Source organism: Centroberyx gerrardi, chromosome 2 (assembly GCF_048128805.1).
Source record: "Centroberyx gerrardi isolate f3 chromosome 2, fCenGer3.hap1.cur.20231027, whole genome shotgun sequence".
Taxonomy (NCBI): Eukaryota; Metazoa; Chordata; class Actinopteri; order Beryciformes; family Berycidae; genus Centroberyx; species Centroberyx gerrardi.
This window is the reverse complement of record NC_135998.1, coordinates 22,398,584-22,414,062: the sequence shown is the minus strand read 5'-3', so window position 1 is coordinate 22,414,062 and position 15,479 is coordinate 22,398,584. Positions and strand designations below refer to the sequence as shown.

General features: G+C 44.6%; 1 protein-coding gene across 1 annotated transcript in view; it reads right to left on the bottom strand.

Annotated features, from left to right (window-relative positions):
* The window catches only part of col27a1a (collagen, type XXVII, alpha 1a), a 75,774-nt gene extending 60,551 nt beyond the window's left edge, over window positions 1–15,223 (bottom strand). The window contains exons 1-3 of the mRNA XM_071895804.2: window positions 14,836–15,223; window positions 9,474–9,544; window positions 2,228–3,753 (exon numbers count right to left, since the gene is read on the bottom strand). Coding sequence (XP_071751905.2) covers window positions 2,228–3,753; window positions 9,474–9,544; window positions 14,836–14,888 — 1,650 coding nt within the window. The 5' untranslated portion in view covers window positions 14,889–15,223. The remainder of the gene's footprint in view (window positions 1–2,227; window positions 3,754–9,473; window positions 9,545–14,835) is intronic.
* Between the last annotated feature and the right edge of the window lie 256 nt (window positions 15,224–15,479).

Below are 15,479 nucleotides of genomic sequence, written 5' to 3'. Positions count from 1 at the left end.
GTTCCGTTCCTTTGGGGGGGTTGGGTGTCACTGAGGTTGAGGGTTAAGCTTCAGTTGGCCTCAGTTTTGGGATAACAACGCTTGTTTAGTGACACACTGCATAAATGTGTTTGCTAGGCTTCAGCACAGTCTCAGCACCTGTATGGTGTCAGACAGTCTTCCAATGAACCAGTACCCTCTCTTAATAGTCCTTCCTTTAGCCTTCTTTACTAAGTGACTTGTCTCTGTGGTAGATTACAGTGCTTTGTGTTGGGAGTATTAAGCAGTGCATTCTTCATGGCAGTAATTTGGCTTGCTGTAATGACAGTCATGTCTGCTGTAGACATCAGCACACAAGTCAATTAGCCGGCCCTAGACACACAGCACTCTGCAATCTGCAGACCCAAATTACAGAGCCACTACAAAGAAAAAGCAAGGCACACGTATCAAACAGACAGTTGCATCAAAACCATGAGAGAGAGCGAGAGAGAGAGATATAGAGAGAGAAAGAGAGAGAGAGGGGCCACACAACGGCAGTTCATGTGAATCTAAAAGAATCTGTTAGACCAGTGAAAATGAACATTTAGCTATTAACCCATTTCTGCTCTCAATGATAAAATGAGGAGATTTCCCCCTCTGCACTCTTCTTCTATGTTTGTGAAGGACTTCGGACAGGAGTGCTGAGTGTTAAACTTCGAGGTTCCTGAAGATTCCCGGCAGCCCACCAGTCAGACTGGATATCAGGCCTGGGAGATCTGTGGAAACAGGGAAAATGGCCCTGCCTGCCTAGGTGTTCCCTCCACTGGTGAAATAGGCCTCGCCTGTCCTCATGGCTGCATTGGGAAGCTGAATGAAGGGGTTTACTGCCTGCTCTGACCCTTGACCTGGCTTTGAAAGCGGGCGGTGCGACCCCCACTTGCCCTCTATGACAGAGGAATCTGGTGGAGAGACGGCAAGGCGTCAGACCTGACACGTCAGGCCCGGCCTGGAGGGGTCTGTGCAGGGATGAGGGAGGGAAGGAGCGAGAAGAACTAGGATTTCTAACCTGTGTGGGAAAGGAGGAAGTGGCACATTAGCTTACATAGCTGCACTGTCTCTGACTTCCAGCCATACTGCCCTGGAGTTAAACCTGGTCTTTCACTGTTGACCAAGGGCCAATACTGGTCGTCTATGTTCTCCATTAAAAGCTTTGATTATAGAAACAGCTTGAAATGTGAAATATGGTATCACAACGTACAACAACAAGAATAATGAATTGAAAACATATCAATATTTTATGAGATTATCAATCAGATTCCTTCAACCGCTACTCTTCTAGCTCTCTACCACCTATCTACCTCTTGGTATTTTGTCTTTGTCTCTTTACATTTTTGCATGGAAAAGGTTTACATACAAAAATGTAAAGAGACAAAGATAATATACCAGGAAGATGCTTCGCTTTCACCACTTCACTGACTTGAGCACCCAACCTCCACGCACGACTGCTTCTTGTCCAGCATGAACATCCAAAACAAAGTCTTTTAAGTGTTAAAGTGATAATCCACAAGATTCTTGTTTTTCTTGATTTCACGACACAAGTGGTCAATGCTTTAGTGTTTTGCAGTCAGTGTAGGCACTGGCCAGACATAATGATATAGGCACTCAATGTAGACTGTGGTTATAAACAAAGGCAATGCCAATGTTCACTCTAGTTTGGCCTCAGAGACGGTTGCTTTCCTTTTTAGCACACTTGCCTTCCTCAGAGCGATTAATCTGTTTCTCTGAATTTTCTGTTGATGAAGTTTCTGTAGTTAGCTCGCTTTTCTGTGTCTGTTCAGTCATGGTGCCTATCACTGCTCATGCAAACTGCATAGTTTTTCTTCTATTTATTCTAATCAAACCGCTGTTGCTGCTGCAGGAATTGCAAAACACATCACTCCCTGTGCAGCGGAGGATTTTTTCTGGGAAAGTCCTATCCGACACCGGGTGTTTAGCACAGCAAATGTAAAAGCTTTCATGAACTGGCAATAGGTTGAATCACTATTGTATCAATCGGCGTTAGACAGTAGCAAAACGGACCTTTATATTACAAATTATTACTTTATGTTTGAAATATACTGCGCTGTATTACGCAAACTCTCATACACGTATATACCCCCTTTTATAGGAACATGTGCATTGTCATCCACATTCCACACACACACACACACACTCACACACACACAGTCACACACACATACCAACTCCAACAGCAAGCAGACGTTCTTACCGCTGTGCCTGGTTCTCCCTTCAGTCCTGGAGGTCCAGCCAGCAGGGAGAACTGAGTAGGTGCCACATCCCAGTTCTGGAAGCCATCAGTGGCAGGCGGGGTGACTGGGGAGTAGGAGGATCTGCTGGGCCGCTGGGTGACTGGAGCCTTGGTGGTTTTGGCTTGCTTTGGTGGTTTGGTGACTTGTTTGGAGACTGGCTTGGTGGTTTTCGAAGGTGTAGTTTTGGAGATGGTGGATTTTGATGGGTTGACTTTAGAGATGGTTGGTTTAGAAGGGGATACTTTGACAGAATTTGCTTTGGACATTGTAGGTTTGGATGGGGTGGCTTTGGAGGTGGTAACTTTAGGCTTGGGAGATGTCTTTTTGGCTGTGGTGGGTTGGGGTTTCTTTGGGACTGCACCTTGGTCTGGCAAGGCAGAGTCAGACTTTGTCTTGGGTGGTTTGGTGGTGGCAGTGGCTGGGATAGTGAGCTTCTTCTTGCTGTCCGATCCCACTATGGTCTTTTTGGGGCTACCATGAGGAGTGGGCTTTGGTGGGGTGGGCTTGGAGAGTTTCTGAATAGAGGCTTTAGGAGTGGAGGGTTTGGGGGTTGGTGGTTTTGTGGGGGGTACTCCAGTCCTGAGTGGTGCTGTGACAGTCTCGGTCCTAGCCTTGGGAGGCGGGGAGGCTAGCCCAGCCTGGGCTGTGACTGGCGCCACAGTTCCATGCAAGGGTAGAGAAATGGTCCCAGGATTGGGCTTTATCGTGATGGTGGAGGCCACATATCTGACAGCAGAGGCAGCAGCGGCAACTCTCTGGGCCAGGCTCAACCCCAGGGCCTTCCTGGCTGTGTCCAGACCCCCAGGTTTAGGGGCAGCTGGGGTAGCTGTGATGTTGGGTTCTCGGGGTAGGATAGGCAGCAGCGGAGGAAGGTTGGGCCTGTAGGTGTCAGCTTCCCTGCACTGTTTCTTAATGTACCTGCAGTAGTTGTGAGCTGCCTGTGCAGAGGGGACCAGGTCAAACTGGCAGATGGCTCCTTCAAAGTGTGCCGAAGCTTGCTGCTGGCTCATCTTCCCCAGCAGGAAGGAGCCCTGGAGCTCTAGAGCCAGCCCCTCCTCACTGTCCCACCCAAAGTCTGCATGAACACTCTGCTCTCCGCAGGAGGCATATAGAGTCACCCTCTGTCCGCTTATTCCCACCGCCAGCTGGTGCCACTGGCCATCATGGGGGTCATAGGGCAGTGCCACCGAGGTCTTGGGCCCCGTGTGAAGGAGCAGCTTGCCCGGGACGAGCTGCAGACCGAGAAGGAGCTTCTTGCGGCCTGAGAGCAGGGTGAAGAGGAAGGCACTGTTGACACGATGTGAGCGCACACTCAGGACCAGCGCCAGGTTGGGCCAGACGGCCGTTGGGAAGATTGAGCGCAACGGAGCCTCGACGTGCGCCCGCTGGGTGAGGATGATCCCCGATCGGAATGGAATGACCCCTGCTGGCACCGAGCGCGACGGCTTCTCTCCCTTAAGCCCCAACTTTTGGAGGATGTCCACATCTGGGTAGGAGGGAGAGTGGTGTTAGAGCAGAAAATACATAATATTGATATATACATATCATGACAGACTTGTTTATTAAGGTTACACCACTGCAGCTAGACATTGTCGAAGGTTTATCAAAAAGTGAAATTGAGAACCTATTACTATGTGCCAGCCAATCAATTTAGTACTAGTCAAGTTAATGTTAATGAAAGATTTTTATATTAATGAAACATTTTTAATCACAGCTGCTTCTTGATCTGACGTTATTTCTTAATAGGCTGACAAAACAAGGATTGCATTTAAAAATTTCGCTAATGAATTGAAACCGTGGACAGTGCCGTTTGGAGAGCTGGTTACTGCCTGTGTTCATTAACTAGGATCAAATGTGGTGCCAGTAGGAGTCTGGCAGTACTGCATCAATCATGAACAAGGTTCTACCTGTCACATTTGTAGGGTCGGAATGAATTAATTGTTATGCGGAATAAAACTGGCTATAGTGAAGGAGCGTTACAAGAGAGCATTAACCAATCGGGAGGCTTTTTCACGCAAAGACAATCCCGTCACAGCTGAATAAGTAAAGGCCAAGAGCAGTTCAGTATTAAAAAGTATAGCATTACACAAATTGTAAGACAGAGGATAAGAGGATAAAAACGACTGTCACGCTGAGCATCTGGAGTGCCAAGGAACTCTTGCTGCAGTTTGTGCCCAAGCTGTGCTGTCCCTGAACACTCATACGTCAGAAATCACATAGTGAGTGTGAGTGAAACACAGGGAGAGAGGGACAGAAATACTAGTCCCAGTTTGTCTTTGTGGTAATACTTGGAAACATGGCCAGCACACACACACACACACACAGAGCACACACATGTCCGAATGTACATATGTACGCAAGCACAAGACACAGGCACAAAGGTACAGCATATGCACACATGTGCATATAATCACACACACGCTACATAACATTACACACTCAACAGATGTCTGCAAGGAAGTGTATGATTACAAACTTAACTTGAAGTTATGGCAGAACAAGAGCCATGCCCAGACACTGTCAAGCAAAGGGAAAACTGCTAAACCTCTTAAAAGTATTAATGGGACATGCCGGACTCATTTTTGGTAGATTTGGAAATACGCTCTTCCTGAAAGAATGGAAGCGAGGAGGAGCAGGGAGACATTTTAGCTTTCTCCCCCAGTGGCAGTTGGATTGACCACACTGGCACACCAGCCAATTTTCCTATAAGTTCCCATCGACAAAATAAAAGCAGCTCTATGTATCAATGTCACACATGTCAGGCCTGGCAGCATCACAGCCATACACCATGTCAGCGTGATCTTTCAGCCTACATAGAATAGTCCTTTAATGAGAAGATAGTCTGACTTGAGCTTGCAACAGTATGCAAAGCAATTGGTGTTGGAAAGCTCTCATTCTGGGTTACTTATCTGCTTGTTTACCTATTTTACCTAATTTCCAGCTTCTGATGCAGGTTTATGCTTTATTCCACTGATAATCACATCAATTCACCAAAAATCTATTTGTTGTAATTGCAACACAGGGAAATGAATGCCAGAACTTAATTTAACCCAATGAACTGATTACACTCTACTGTTTTTCAAATAACACACACCAGCTTCCATTCCCATTGACTGGCCCCTTCATCCCTGTGGTCATGTGAGGCGCTGAGGAGAGGCGAGGCCATGTCGTTGGTAGTTCACCCTGAGCTGAGACAGGCAACATGAAGGCTAGTGGAGGTAATTGTGAGGGGGCTCAGTCACAGCCAGAGCGGCCTGTACCAGGATCGCACAACCAGGCTAAGGGAACTAATCCTCTCCTAGTGACCACCTAAGGCACAAGGAAACATACACTCCCACAAAGAAAAGGGGCAGATGGGGCAGAAAGAATAACACTTTCATACCAATTAGTGCTTGTGTGCACTTGCTGTATGTTGATGATGTGCGATGGAAACTCTTATTACAGATACATCAGGGTGTGACTTTGTTTTGCAGAGATAGGCGATAAATGGACCGTAGCACATTGGCCTTATCAGACAGCCTCCCCTCTTCCCCTCCTCTCTCTGTCCTTGTGGCCAGTTGAGTCAAGTCTTTCAACTTCCAGAACATGACCAGAGTAACCACAGGGGAGCAGAGCATCATCTCTCTGCCTGGAGGAAAACTACAGTTTCCAGAATCCCAGCCAGCCGCCGCTCTCTGTTTGGGGGTTTGGGTTCAGGTCTGGACAGTCCCAGCCGCTCATTCTCTAGCAGGGGATTGGAGGCTAGGGGAGCGGACATCAGGGAGGCGATTACCCTGTGATCTCAGAACTGGGCCCCTCGCCATCCTTGTTGTCTCTGGGCCCATTCTGGCCTGTGGTCGCTGGGCCTCCTCTAATGGGGGCATGTGTATAGTAGTCCTGCTTGTGAAATGACAGAGATGTGAATAAAGCACTCAGACTGAGTGCATCTCTCTCTTTATATGACATTTAAAAGGGCAAGCAATGTTTGTTCTGACCTAAGGGGGTGATACAGAGAAGGTGGGACAGATGAGAGGAAGAAAGACAGATCGAGAGTCCTGACAGAGTTGCTGTCCTGCTTAGCTAAGAAAGCAACAGCAGCTAGAGAGATATTGGACCTGGGAGAGGGAGGAAGCTCAGAACAGACACTAATGCTCTAGGAGGACAGAGTACTCACATGCATCATGAGCAAACCTTTCCGGCATTTAATAAAGGTCTCAAACATGCTCCTTTCTGTTGTTCTCTTATATAGTCAGCACAAAAACTTCACTTCAACTACACGTTTGTTAATCTCTGCGTATAACGATCTAAATGCTATTAAGTGCATGCTTTGATTCTAAGCTGGTTCATATTTTACTTGGAGTGTATCCAAGTCCATCGTTTGCATGGGTAAGATGAAAAATATATTTGGCTTTTCATGCTCTTCCTTGAGCCTATATGATGTTCCAAGCAACAGTAACTACCGTAATTAGTTCATTCATTTCATTGTTTTGAAAACATTTTTTTTCCTAAAGGATAAGGCACAGTGAGGAATGAGCCAAATGTAGTCATGGCTTTGTTATACAGCCAGTTCTTTGTGGTCTTTCCATGTAATGTATAAGGCAGTAAGACTTTCCCTTACATCAAAACATTAGGGCTTTATAAAATGGTTTGACTGAGGAAACCAGAACCTCCTTGAGATATAGGTCTAGACCCATCCACACAGTGCATGTGCCTCTCTGTGTGGTCTCCTCTACAGTAAAGGGCATCAGGACTTGGCAGTGAGGCACAGGGCTTATTACGTTTATCTGTTCTGTACCTAGACTCTTGGCTCCAAACTGCTTGTTTTTTAACTCTTTTACTGTACACTCTAACTGGGGCATACACTAACCATGTGGTTTTAGAGATATATTGTATGTATGTAAAAACATAGACAGACAAACTTGTGTTTAGCGGATGGCTGCAGTTCATAGCCTCACTCTTTGCCAAGTCACTCTAGTAGTACAGAGAGAAAGTCCAAGGCTCTTCACTCTGTAATCCAGTCTAATGGATGAAGTCACTGGTTCATTCTAACACACTCAGAGGATCTCTGTTTGAAACAACAGCTTGCCTAACACTAAGCCATTTCTTAGTTCATTTCAAGATTTCAACTGAATATCAACCCTACAACAAAACCCATAAATGCACTTTATTCCGAAAATGTCAGATACACATTCAAGATTTGTGAAAATGAACACATTTCTTCCAAATCTAGCTAAACTCCACAGGGAATCCAATGGAAGCATTCGGGCCAGATGCTGCCAAGGGCTCTGAGAGTGATCCTATGGGACTGTACTCATTCTTCACAGGGAGGGAACATTTTCCTCCATAAACACTGACTTTGCCTTGAGCTTCTCCCCTCTACCCACTATGCCTGGTACTGGTGGTCGTGCGGTGAGCGGGGCCACTATGCTAGAAGCTGGCACAGCATAAACTCAAGCAAGTAAAAATAGGCAACCACCTCAGCCCCCTTGAAGACGCACCATGGTCGGGGAGGGAAAGGATCAACCTACCCTGCTGTCTTCTGTGCCCTCACCACCACCTCCCTGAACAATAACACCCCAACAATAGTTACAAGCAACTCCATTACAAGGAATATTTAATTCTTGCCATTTGATTGCCCCTTCAGAGTCCACTGCTTCCCAGGTGTCTGTGTACTGGACATTCAAGCCAAACCTTGACCTATTCAACATTCAACAACACTGTAACTCACAAAGATACAAAGTCTATTAATGCATAACAGATGCCGAAGGCAGATGACAAGAGTCCTTACAACCTGTTGCTGAACAATGGGAAGAAGCTCAGGTCTCCTTCACACTTACAGACGGTGTTTTGGGAAGTGGTGTTGCCTGTTTTCCTTCCTCAAGTGTCTAAAGCACTACTACCTCAGTGTTACATAACATAGGCTCCCAAAAACTCTTCTTCTGAAAAAACATCAACAAATTGATATGGTAAATATAACTTAATTGAAATTGTTTTTTGGATTGTTCTCTTATTTGAACGTTTTGGTTTCAAGACGTTTCCCTCAGTTTAGGATGCACAAATAAACAAATAGCCTTTGGTTTAATCATTGCAAATAATAGTGATTTGGAAAAACTAAGCTAAATCACTTGCTGGCTGTGTATTATTATTTCCAGTGTCTGACATTTAAATTTACTGCCATGCGCTAATAAAAAATAATTTGGCAAAGCTCTTACTCCAGGCTACCTTTTGCCACCAGATGCAGCTGGAAGATAAGTCGCCTGAACGGGCGGAAGATGTCGCTGTTATTCATTTGTAGTGTGTGTACATGCCAAACATAAATGCTGATAAATGCTGTACTCCATTGTCAGTTTTGATGTACTGGCCTCATAAATCCTCTGATTCTTTTAACACTGATTGCTCTGATTTGGTGTCCATTTCAATCCAAACCATGATGTAATTCTTGGCAAAAGTAACATTTGTGTTAGTTGTCCAAACACCCAACAGAGTTAGTTATTTTAATTGTACATTACATGTGATTGGGCCTGCATACAATCTTGGCCATATACTTGATTTACACTTTACATTTGAACTGAAGACTGAAGGTTTCTAAATGGATTCATGTGTTGTCTTATTATTACATAATTATTAATTAATTACCCATAACAGTTAACTAGCCTCCCCTGCTCCTCCTTAATGGAAGTTAATTGGTTAGCAGTTAATTTTTAAATGCCTTGCTAAAAGGAACCTCAGCAATAGTGAGGGTTAGATTATCTCAGTCAGGATTTGTCTTCTAGTCACAAGCTTCCATTTGTCATCATTAGGCTCCTGCCACACTAACATACCCTGACATTTAGAGTGGCTAGTTGTGACCACAGTGGTTTAGAGACTTGTTCATGTTCCATCTACTGAATGTCGCAAGTCATAGGAATAAGACGTGATTTCTTTTAGAGTGGCTTTTCTCTTTAATGCCTAATGGCTAACTTTGAACCTGTGATCTGATCACTCCTTCGCTCACTGAACTGGCTGACTCAGCACTGGTTGTCATGGAAACGGTTGGTCCAAATCTCAAAGCAATGTGTTTACATGCTTGTGCTATGACCAACAGGCACAGAATAACCCCCAAATACTCCCAATGCTCCAATAAGTTTTACAGTTTTTCCGCTGGTAAATATGCAGTGGTGAAGAGTGTGGAAAGAATGGTGGCGAGTGAACGGAGATGAATGGAAATGACTGAATGCCATGTCTTACCTTCAGAGTGTACTTGTGCAAGTCCCAGGTAACAAGTACAATATAAAACGGTACAGAGCAATAGGGCTCTCCTGTGGGGAAGAGAAGAGAGGACATTAGAAAGAGGCAGCACTCCCACAAACATTAACTCAAACATTTTCTAATCTGTAACCATTAAAATAATTTCAGGAGCTTGCATCTCAAGGTATGTTTCAATGAAGACAAAAATGCTGTCGTTAGGGAATAAACAGCATGTTCTTGTAGTAATAGACAAAGATCACAGGAGCAAAATGATTGATGTCTAATGCATCCTGTAGGTTATTTTCTAATTTTCCAAATGTCGATTGTCTAGAGTTTTCATCAGAGGTTTACATTGCCACCACAACAAAGAACGGACTCAAACAAGCCCATATGCTTTGTAGTTAAGCTATATCTACCATGTGGATCACAACTGGGCACTGGACTCTGCAGAAGCACTTACAGCTCAGAGTGAAGAAGGGTCCTCTCTCCAAAACACACACACACACACACAGTCTCCAACTTGTGGCTTGTAGTATTGAAATACAATAACAGCCTTATCCATCAACCCTCTTCCCAAAACCAACATGCATATGCTCCAGCACACACGCACACAAAACAAAACAGACCCTCTCACTGCCCTCACCACCACCAGGTGTGCAGCAGAGCTGAGGAGAGTGACTGGCAAGTGGACTGGTAGCTCAGTGGGGGACCAAGATCTGGTGACAGGCAGGGCAGCCACTGTTTACCGCTGGAGGTCACCCAGACACACACACACACACACACACACACACACATTGGAGGAGGAAATGTGTAAAGCAGCTGTGGATGGAGGGCTACAGACAAGCAGGCAGATAGGTGGGGGTGGGCCAGAGGCCCCAAATACAGAAACGTGGGAAAGACAGAAAAAGTATTTAACTACTGTATAAACATATTTACCTGCATTATCCTATGTGAAAATGTGCATAAATACCAGAAGAAAGAGGTATTCTCTCTCTCTCTCTATCTTGCAAACACAAATATTTCTCCAAACAACCTCTGCATCAACCAACGGCAACGTCCCCTATTGACTTTCAAAAGAGCATGTGGGGCATATGCATATGTGTATGTGTGTGAGGGCGTGATTACATATATGTGTGTGTGTGGTGTCTAGTTAGAATTCAGTCTGACTGCGGTCCAGTAACAGCCACTCAAGGCTGGAAAATCACTCTCCCACCTCCTAGTTAGCAACACAACACAGCTTCATCACCATCAACCAAACACCACGTGCAGCTGGCTGCGGTTACTCAAGTGTGTGTGTGGGTGTGTGTGTGTGTGTCGAACCAATTCAAGGAAATTTGTGAATGAGGGAGACAAGTCTTGTGGGTGTGTTCATGTATTGTGTATTGTCTGTGTGTGTGTGTGTGTGTGTGCGTGTGTGTGTGTGTGTGTGTCACCCAGTCAGCCAGCTGGGTAGTCTCATTTGGTATCTTATCAGCTGGACAGGGATCCGGTGTTGAAAATGAGTCATAAACGCTGAGAATTTTCCTGCAGCGCAAATGACAAATCTGCCCCCCTGGCTGTTTACTTCTGTGTGAACTGGGCCTAGTTGCCTGGGAAACATCGCTGTTTTCCTTGGCATTTCATATTTTTTAAAAAGTTCTCAGTAGTTTGTTTTGGTTTTCTTTGAGGTGCTTTTGAAGTGTGTGTGGCAGGTTAGGGTTTTCCATCTATGGAGCAGTGAGGGGTGTTGCTTTGAAGTGAAGCAGAGGTGGCTAGGAGCCAAACTCTGCAATGGAGATTTGAATCAATAGGGCTGGGCTGACATCGGCACATCGACCCTGTCTGTTGCGGTTTTCACACTGCAACACCAAGCCATGACATGACTCCTCAGGGGAATCCTCAGCTGAGCTGAGTGGACAAAATACAGGCCAGCAAAACGACACCTCCTCCTAACTCATCAATTACCAGCCAGACGACCTAACCTATATACTGTACAGTCAGCCACTGAACTCACACTTCAAAGGCAGACGGGGGAAAGGTCCTGCAAATACTCTGCACTGCTGAGATCATCTTTTACAGGACACCTACACATTGAACTTCAGCTGATCTTTGCTTTCCAAAGCTGTTGGGAAACTGAGTAATTAGCACACTAAATAACAAATAAATAAAACAGCCAAGTCATCAAATTAGAATAAATAGGGAAGAGATGGACAGATAGAGAGATAGAGTGATTGATAAAGCAATAGAGTGATAGAGCAATAGATAAATAGACACTGAGATAGACAGACAGATAGAGAGAGAGAGAGAGAGAGAGAGAGAGAGAGAGAGCAAGACAGAGGGAGAGAGAGAGAGAGAGATGGAGAGAGAGAGATGGAGAGTGAGAGTCAGAGAGTTAGAAAAACAGAGATGGCCATTTCTGTGAATTTGATCACTATTGCCTGCTAGTCAGATGAATACATACATCCTATGGCCAACACACTTTGGAATATCTGTCTGCTACTTACAATGTTTAATTCACAAAAAGATTTCATAAGTTAATACCTTTTGCTGTCCTATGTCTACATGTCAAGCGGCAAAGACATTCAGTCACAAGACATTTTGAACAAGGATATAATGGTGTTGTCAGATGAGACTTCTCTCACTCTTCCATGTAATAACATTTCCTCAAACCCATCTCTCTCTTTCCCTGTTGTATTTCTTTCATTCATCTCTCTCCCTCTAATAATTTTGCCATCATCCTCTTTGTTCATTAACCTTAACTGCATTACACCTATGTAAGCTCTCCGATTCTAACTCTCGACCCCCCCTCCCCCCACACAGCCATTCATATGTACACAAACAGCAGCCCGATGTCTTGAGGCCGGCAGCCAGTCAAAGATTGAGAAAGAGCCACTTTAACCAAATGTCATTGGGAGTTAGTATGGTTTCCTTTCCTTTTCACTGACTTGGCCTACTCATTCATTCCCTGAAAGGATTTCAAAGGCAACCCTGCCCTGAACACACACACACACACACACACACACACACACACAGTGGAACATTCCTAGGTGTGAAGAGACACTGACAGGGGTTGATGAGGAGGAGGGTGCAACTAACGTCTCCTATACCAGTGGCGCACCTACATCTTCTATTCTCCACTGTCCAGCCGTCTCTCACTTCAGACTAGTTTATCTCCTGACCGTTTCACATTTCACTCTATAATGTCTGAGAGGACATTGAAGTTGAAATGTTGAAATGTAAAATGTTATATGGCTCATCATGATAATTTGCTCTCCCTGGATTTAGAGATTACTGAAACTATTTAATCAATGAACCAAGCTAAAACTCACTAGAGTGAGACTTGTTCACTTTGAAAATGTATGAAAATCGTATTCATCATTTTATCATTATAAGCATTAATTTAATTTTTTTCCCTTGCCTCAGCATTAATGCAGGAGAAAATACTGAAGCACTGGTTTGCCCTGAAGTGAGACATAGAGGGCGACACCATGTGGACAAATGGTGAATCATGCTCCATGCAATTGGCACTTCACAGGTAGAGTTTCATTTCTAGATAGCAATCCCTGCATACCTTTGCTGTTTGAATAAAATTTATAGGCATTGACGAACTGTTGCTTAATGAATGTAGAAAGAAATCTGAGACCCACTTTTCTCTTTAACTCATGACAGACAATTTCCTGAAGAACATCCAGATAGGCTATGATAAATCAGGCTCATGCCATTTGGCCAACTTGTTTTCAATGAAGAGCAAAGTTGTGGGGGAAAACGCCGGTCTTAGGTCATATCTCCGGACATTCCTTGGACTACTTCCTAGATTTCTGTATCCCCTCCTCCTCGCTATGACTGATCCATTCATTCGTTGAGATGTTGAACAGTAGCCTAACCAGATGTTCAGGCGTAGTAAACCCAAACAGAAATCTAAGGTAAGAATGAAGGGGATAACAGACCAGCATTTGAACTGACTACCCCCCTCCCCCCCTCTCCCCCGACTCCAGCCTGTAGCGCACGGGTCACTATCCATCACTGCTACTTCATCCTGCACACTATTATGATTTGAATGTCAAGAGAAGTTTTGTTAAGCTAGTTACTTCAGTTGGGGAATAAAGCACTTCTAATTGTGATACTCCGTCCGGTCTAATTTACTCTCTTTTTAAATAAGGGTGAGCTTGGCCAATGTAAACAGACGATGATGATTTAGTGCATGGATGAATGAATGAATGAATCTGGGGAACAGAGCAGCTGCATATTTCCTCAAAACATAGCCTAGATGTTTATCACAACAACGTAGTCAAGACCAAATGTTTTAGTTCATTCATAACTTACTTTCACTCTCCGCGAAACCCCATGCAGCAAATATAGCTACGCATAAAACGTCTGTATTTTGTGGCACTGAGTGGTAAAATCACTCACATGCTTAAGATGTCTCTTTGCGTAAATTAAAAAGCAGCAGTCTCGCTTTATGCTGTCGTGGGAATGAGCAATCCGACAGCAAAAAATGACTTTAATATTTGACTCTACTAATTTACTCAAAGGTTCATATGGCTCCTAATGCCATTAATTGTGAACTTTGCGCACTTCGTGCGTAAAGGGCCAAAATGGAAATTATCCCAACAAAATTGGCTATATGTGCAACAAACGCAGCAGTGGATGCTGATCAGCCACTGAAACTTGATAGGTCTACTACATAATATTTGTAGTTGTCGTCCAAATCAGATGAGTCAATTTAGTAGCCTAAGGTATGGCAAAGTCCTGCATCTAATAACCAATATTTTGCCACCAAAACTTCAAAACCCGCTTAGATCAACTGGGCTACATTTCTATGGACAAGTGGAGCAATCACCAATGACAACATATTATCTGGTCAGTGTGATAAATTAGTGGACATAGGTCACCAAACAACCTTGCACAGATGTACAGTTTGATGTGATTTATATTATATATATTTATATTCTATATTTTATATGGCTTCCAAATAAATAGGCTATCTGGCGATTTTGCTTGGTCTTTTCTCTCCATTATAAAAACAAAAACTACAAGATCACATTTGGACTCATTTATGCTAAGGTATATGGCGAGTGTCATACCTTAGAATAATAAATTGCCGCCCATGGTCCAAACAGACGTCAGAGCGTCAATGGTCACCAGCGGACACCATTCCTGCATGGTGAGCTGGACCACTGCCAGCCGGCACAACACAGGTAAGCACATGGAGGTCGACTAGTAGCCTACTCTGATAAGGTCCATTCAAACCCTCTTGCTGCTGTCGGTTCTACTTTGAGTTTCTTTTCTAACTCCATCTCTGCCATTGATCGATCTCACCATTCCCACTTCCAACATCCTATCATCAAACCACACAGAAGCATGAGAGTGAAAGACCACTTACTTTGTGTCGAGATGAGAGGTTCTGCAATCTCTCCTTCGGGTGCCTAAATTCATTTGTATTCATTTGTCCTGGCAGTCAAAAACCTGATCCGTTAATCACAGCGTGACTCCTTTGCAAGGGGGGCAGAAGGCACCAGTCGCCGTCTTACACATTTGAGAAGCTTGAGATGAAGTTCCAGAGGAAAAAACTCATATTGATTTGCCTATCAAGCCCGACATAAACTCCCTGGGTCGTTCTGTTGGATGGTTTGACAGAGAGTTTTCCTGTGTGATTGTCTTTCGATATTCCCTTGTGTTTCATTCATTTATGCCGATCCAGATTTAGGGACGCGCAGCCAGAGAGAAAGCTGGGTTCTTGGAGGGGGTTACGGAGTCAGGAGCGCAGGACTCATCCCTTTCCTTTTTAAATAGGCTTTCTGTGGGTAAAGCGATGGCAAACGCACCGCACAGTCAGGTGTCAAGTTACAAGCCCAGCGGTTGTGCCGAGCAACTACACGCCTTCTCCAGGGGGTGGCCACACGGACCCACTCAAACCCCTGCCCCGGTAAACCATAAACCACGGTGTCATATGGTGGGCAGCACTTCATAGACAGAAACTGCCAAACAAGGGACGCCTACAGCTACAGGGTCTCTCCTTGTTTGTCC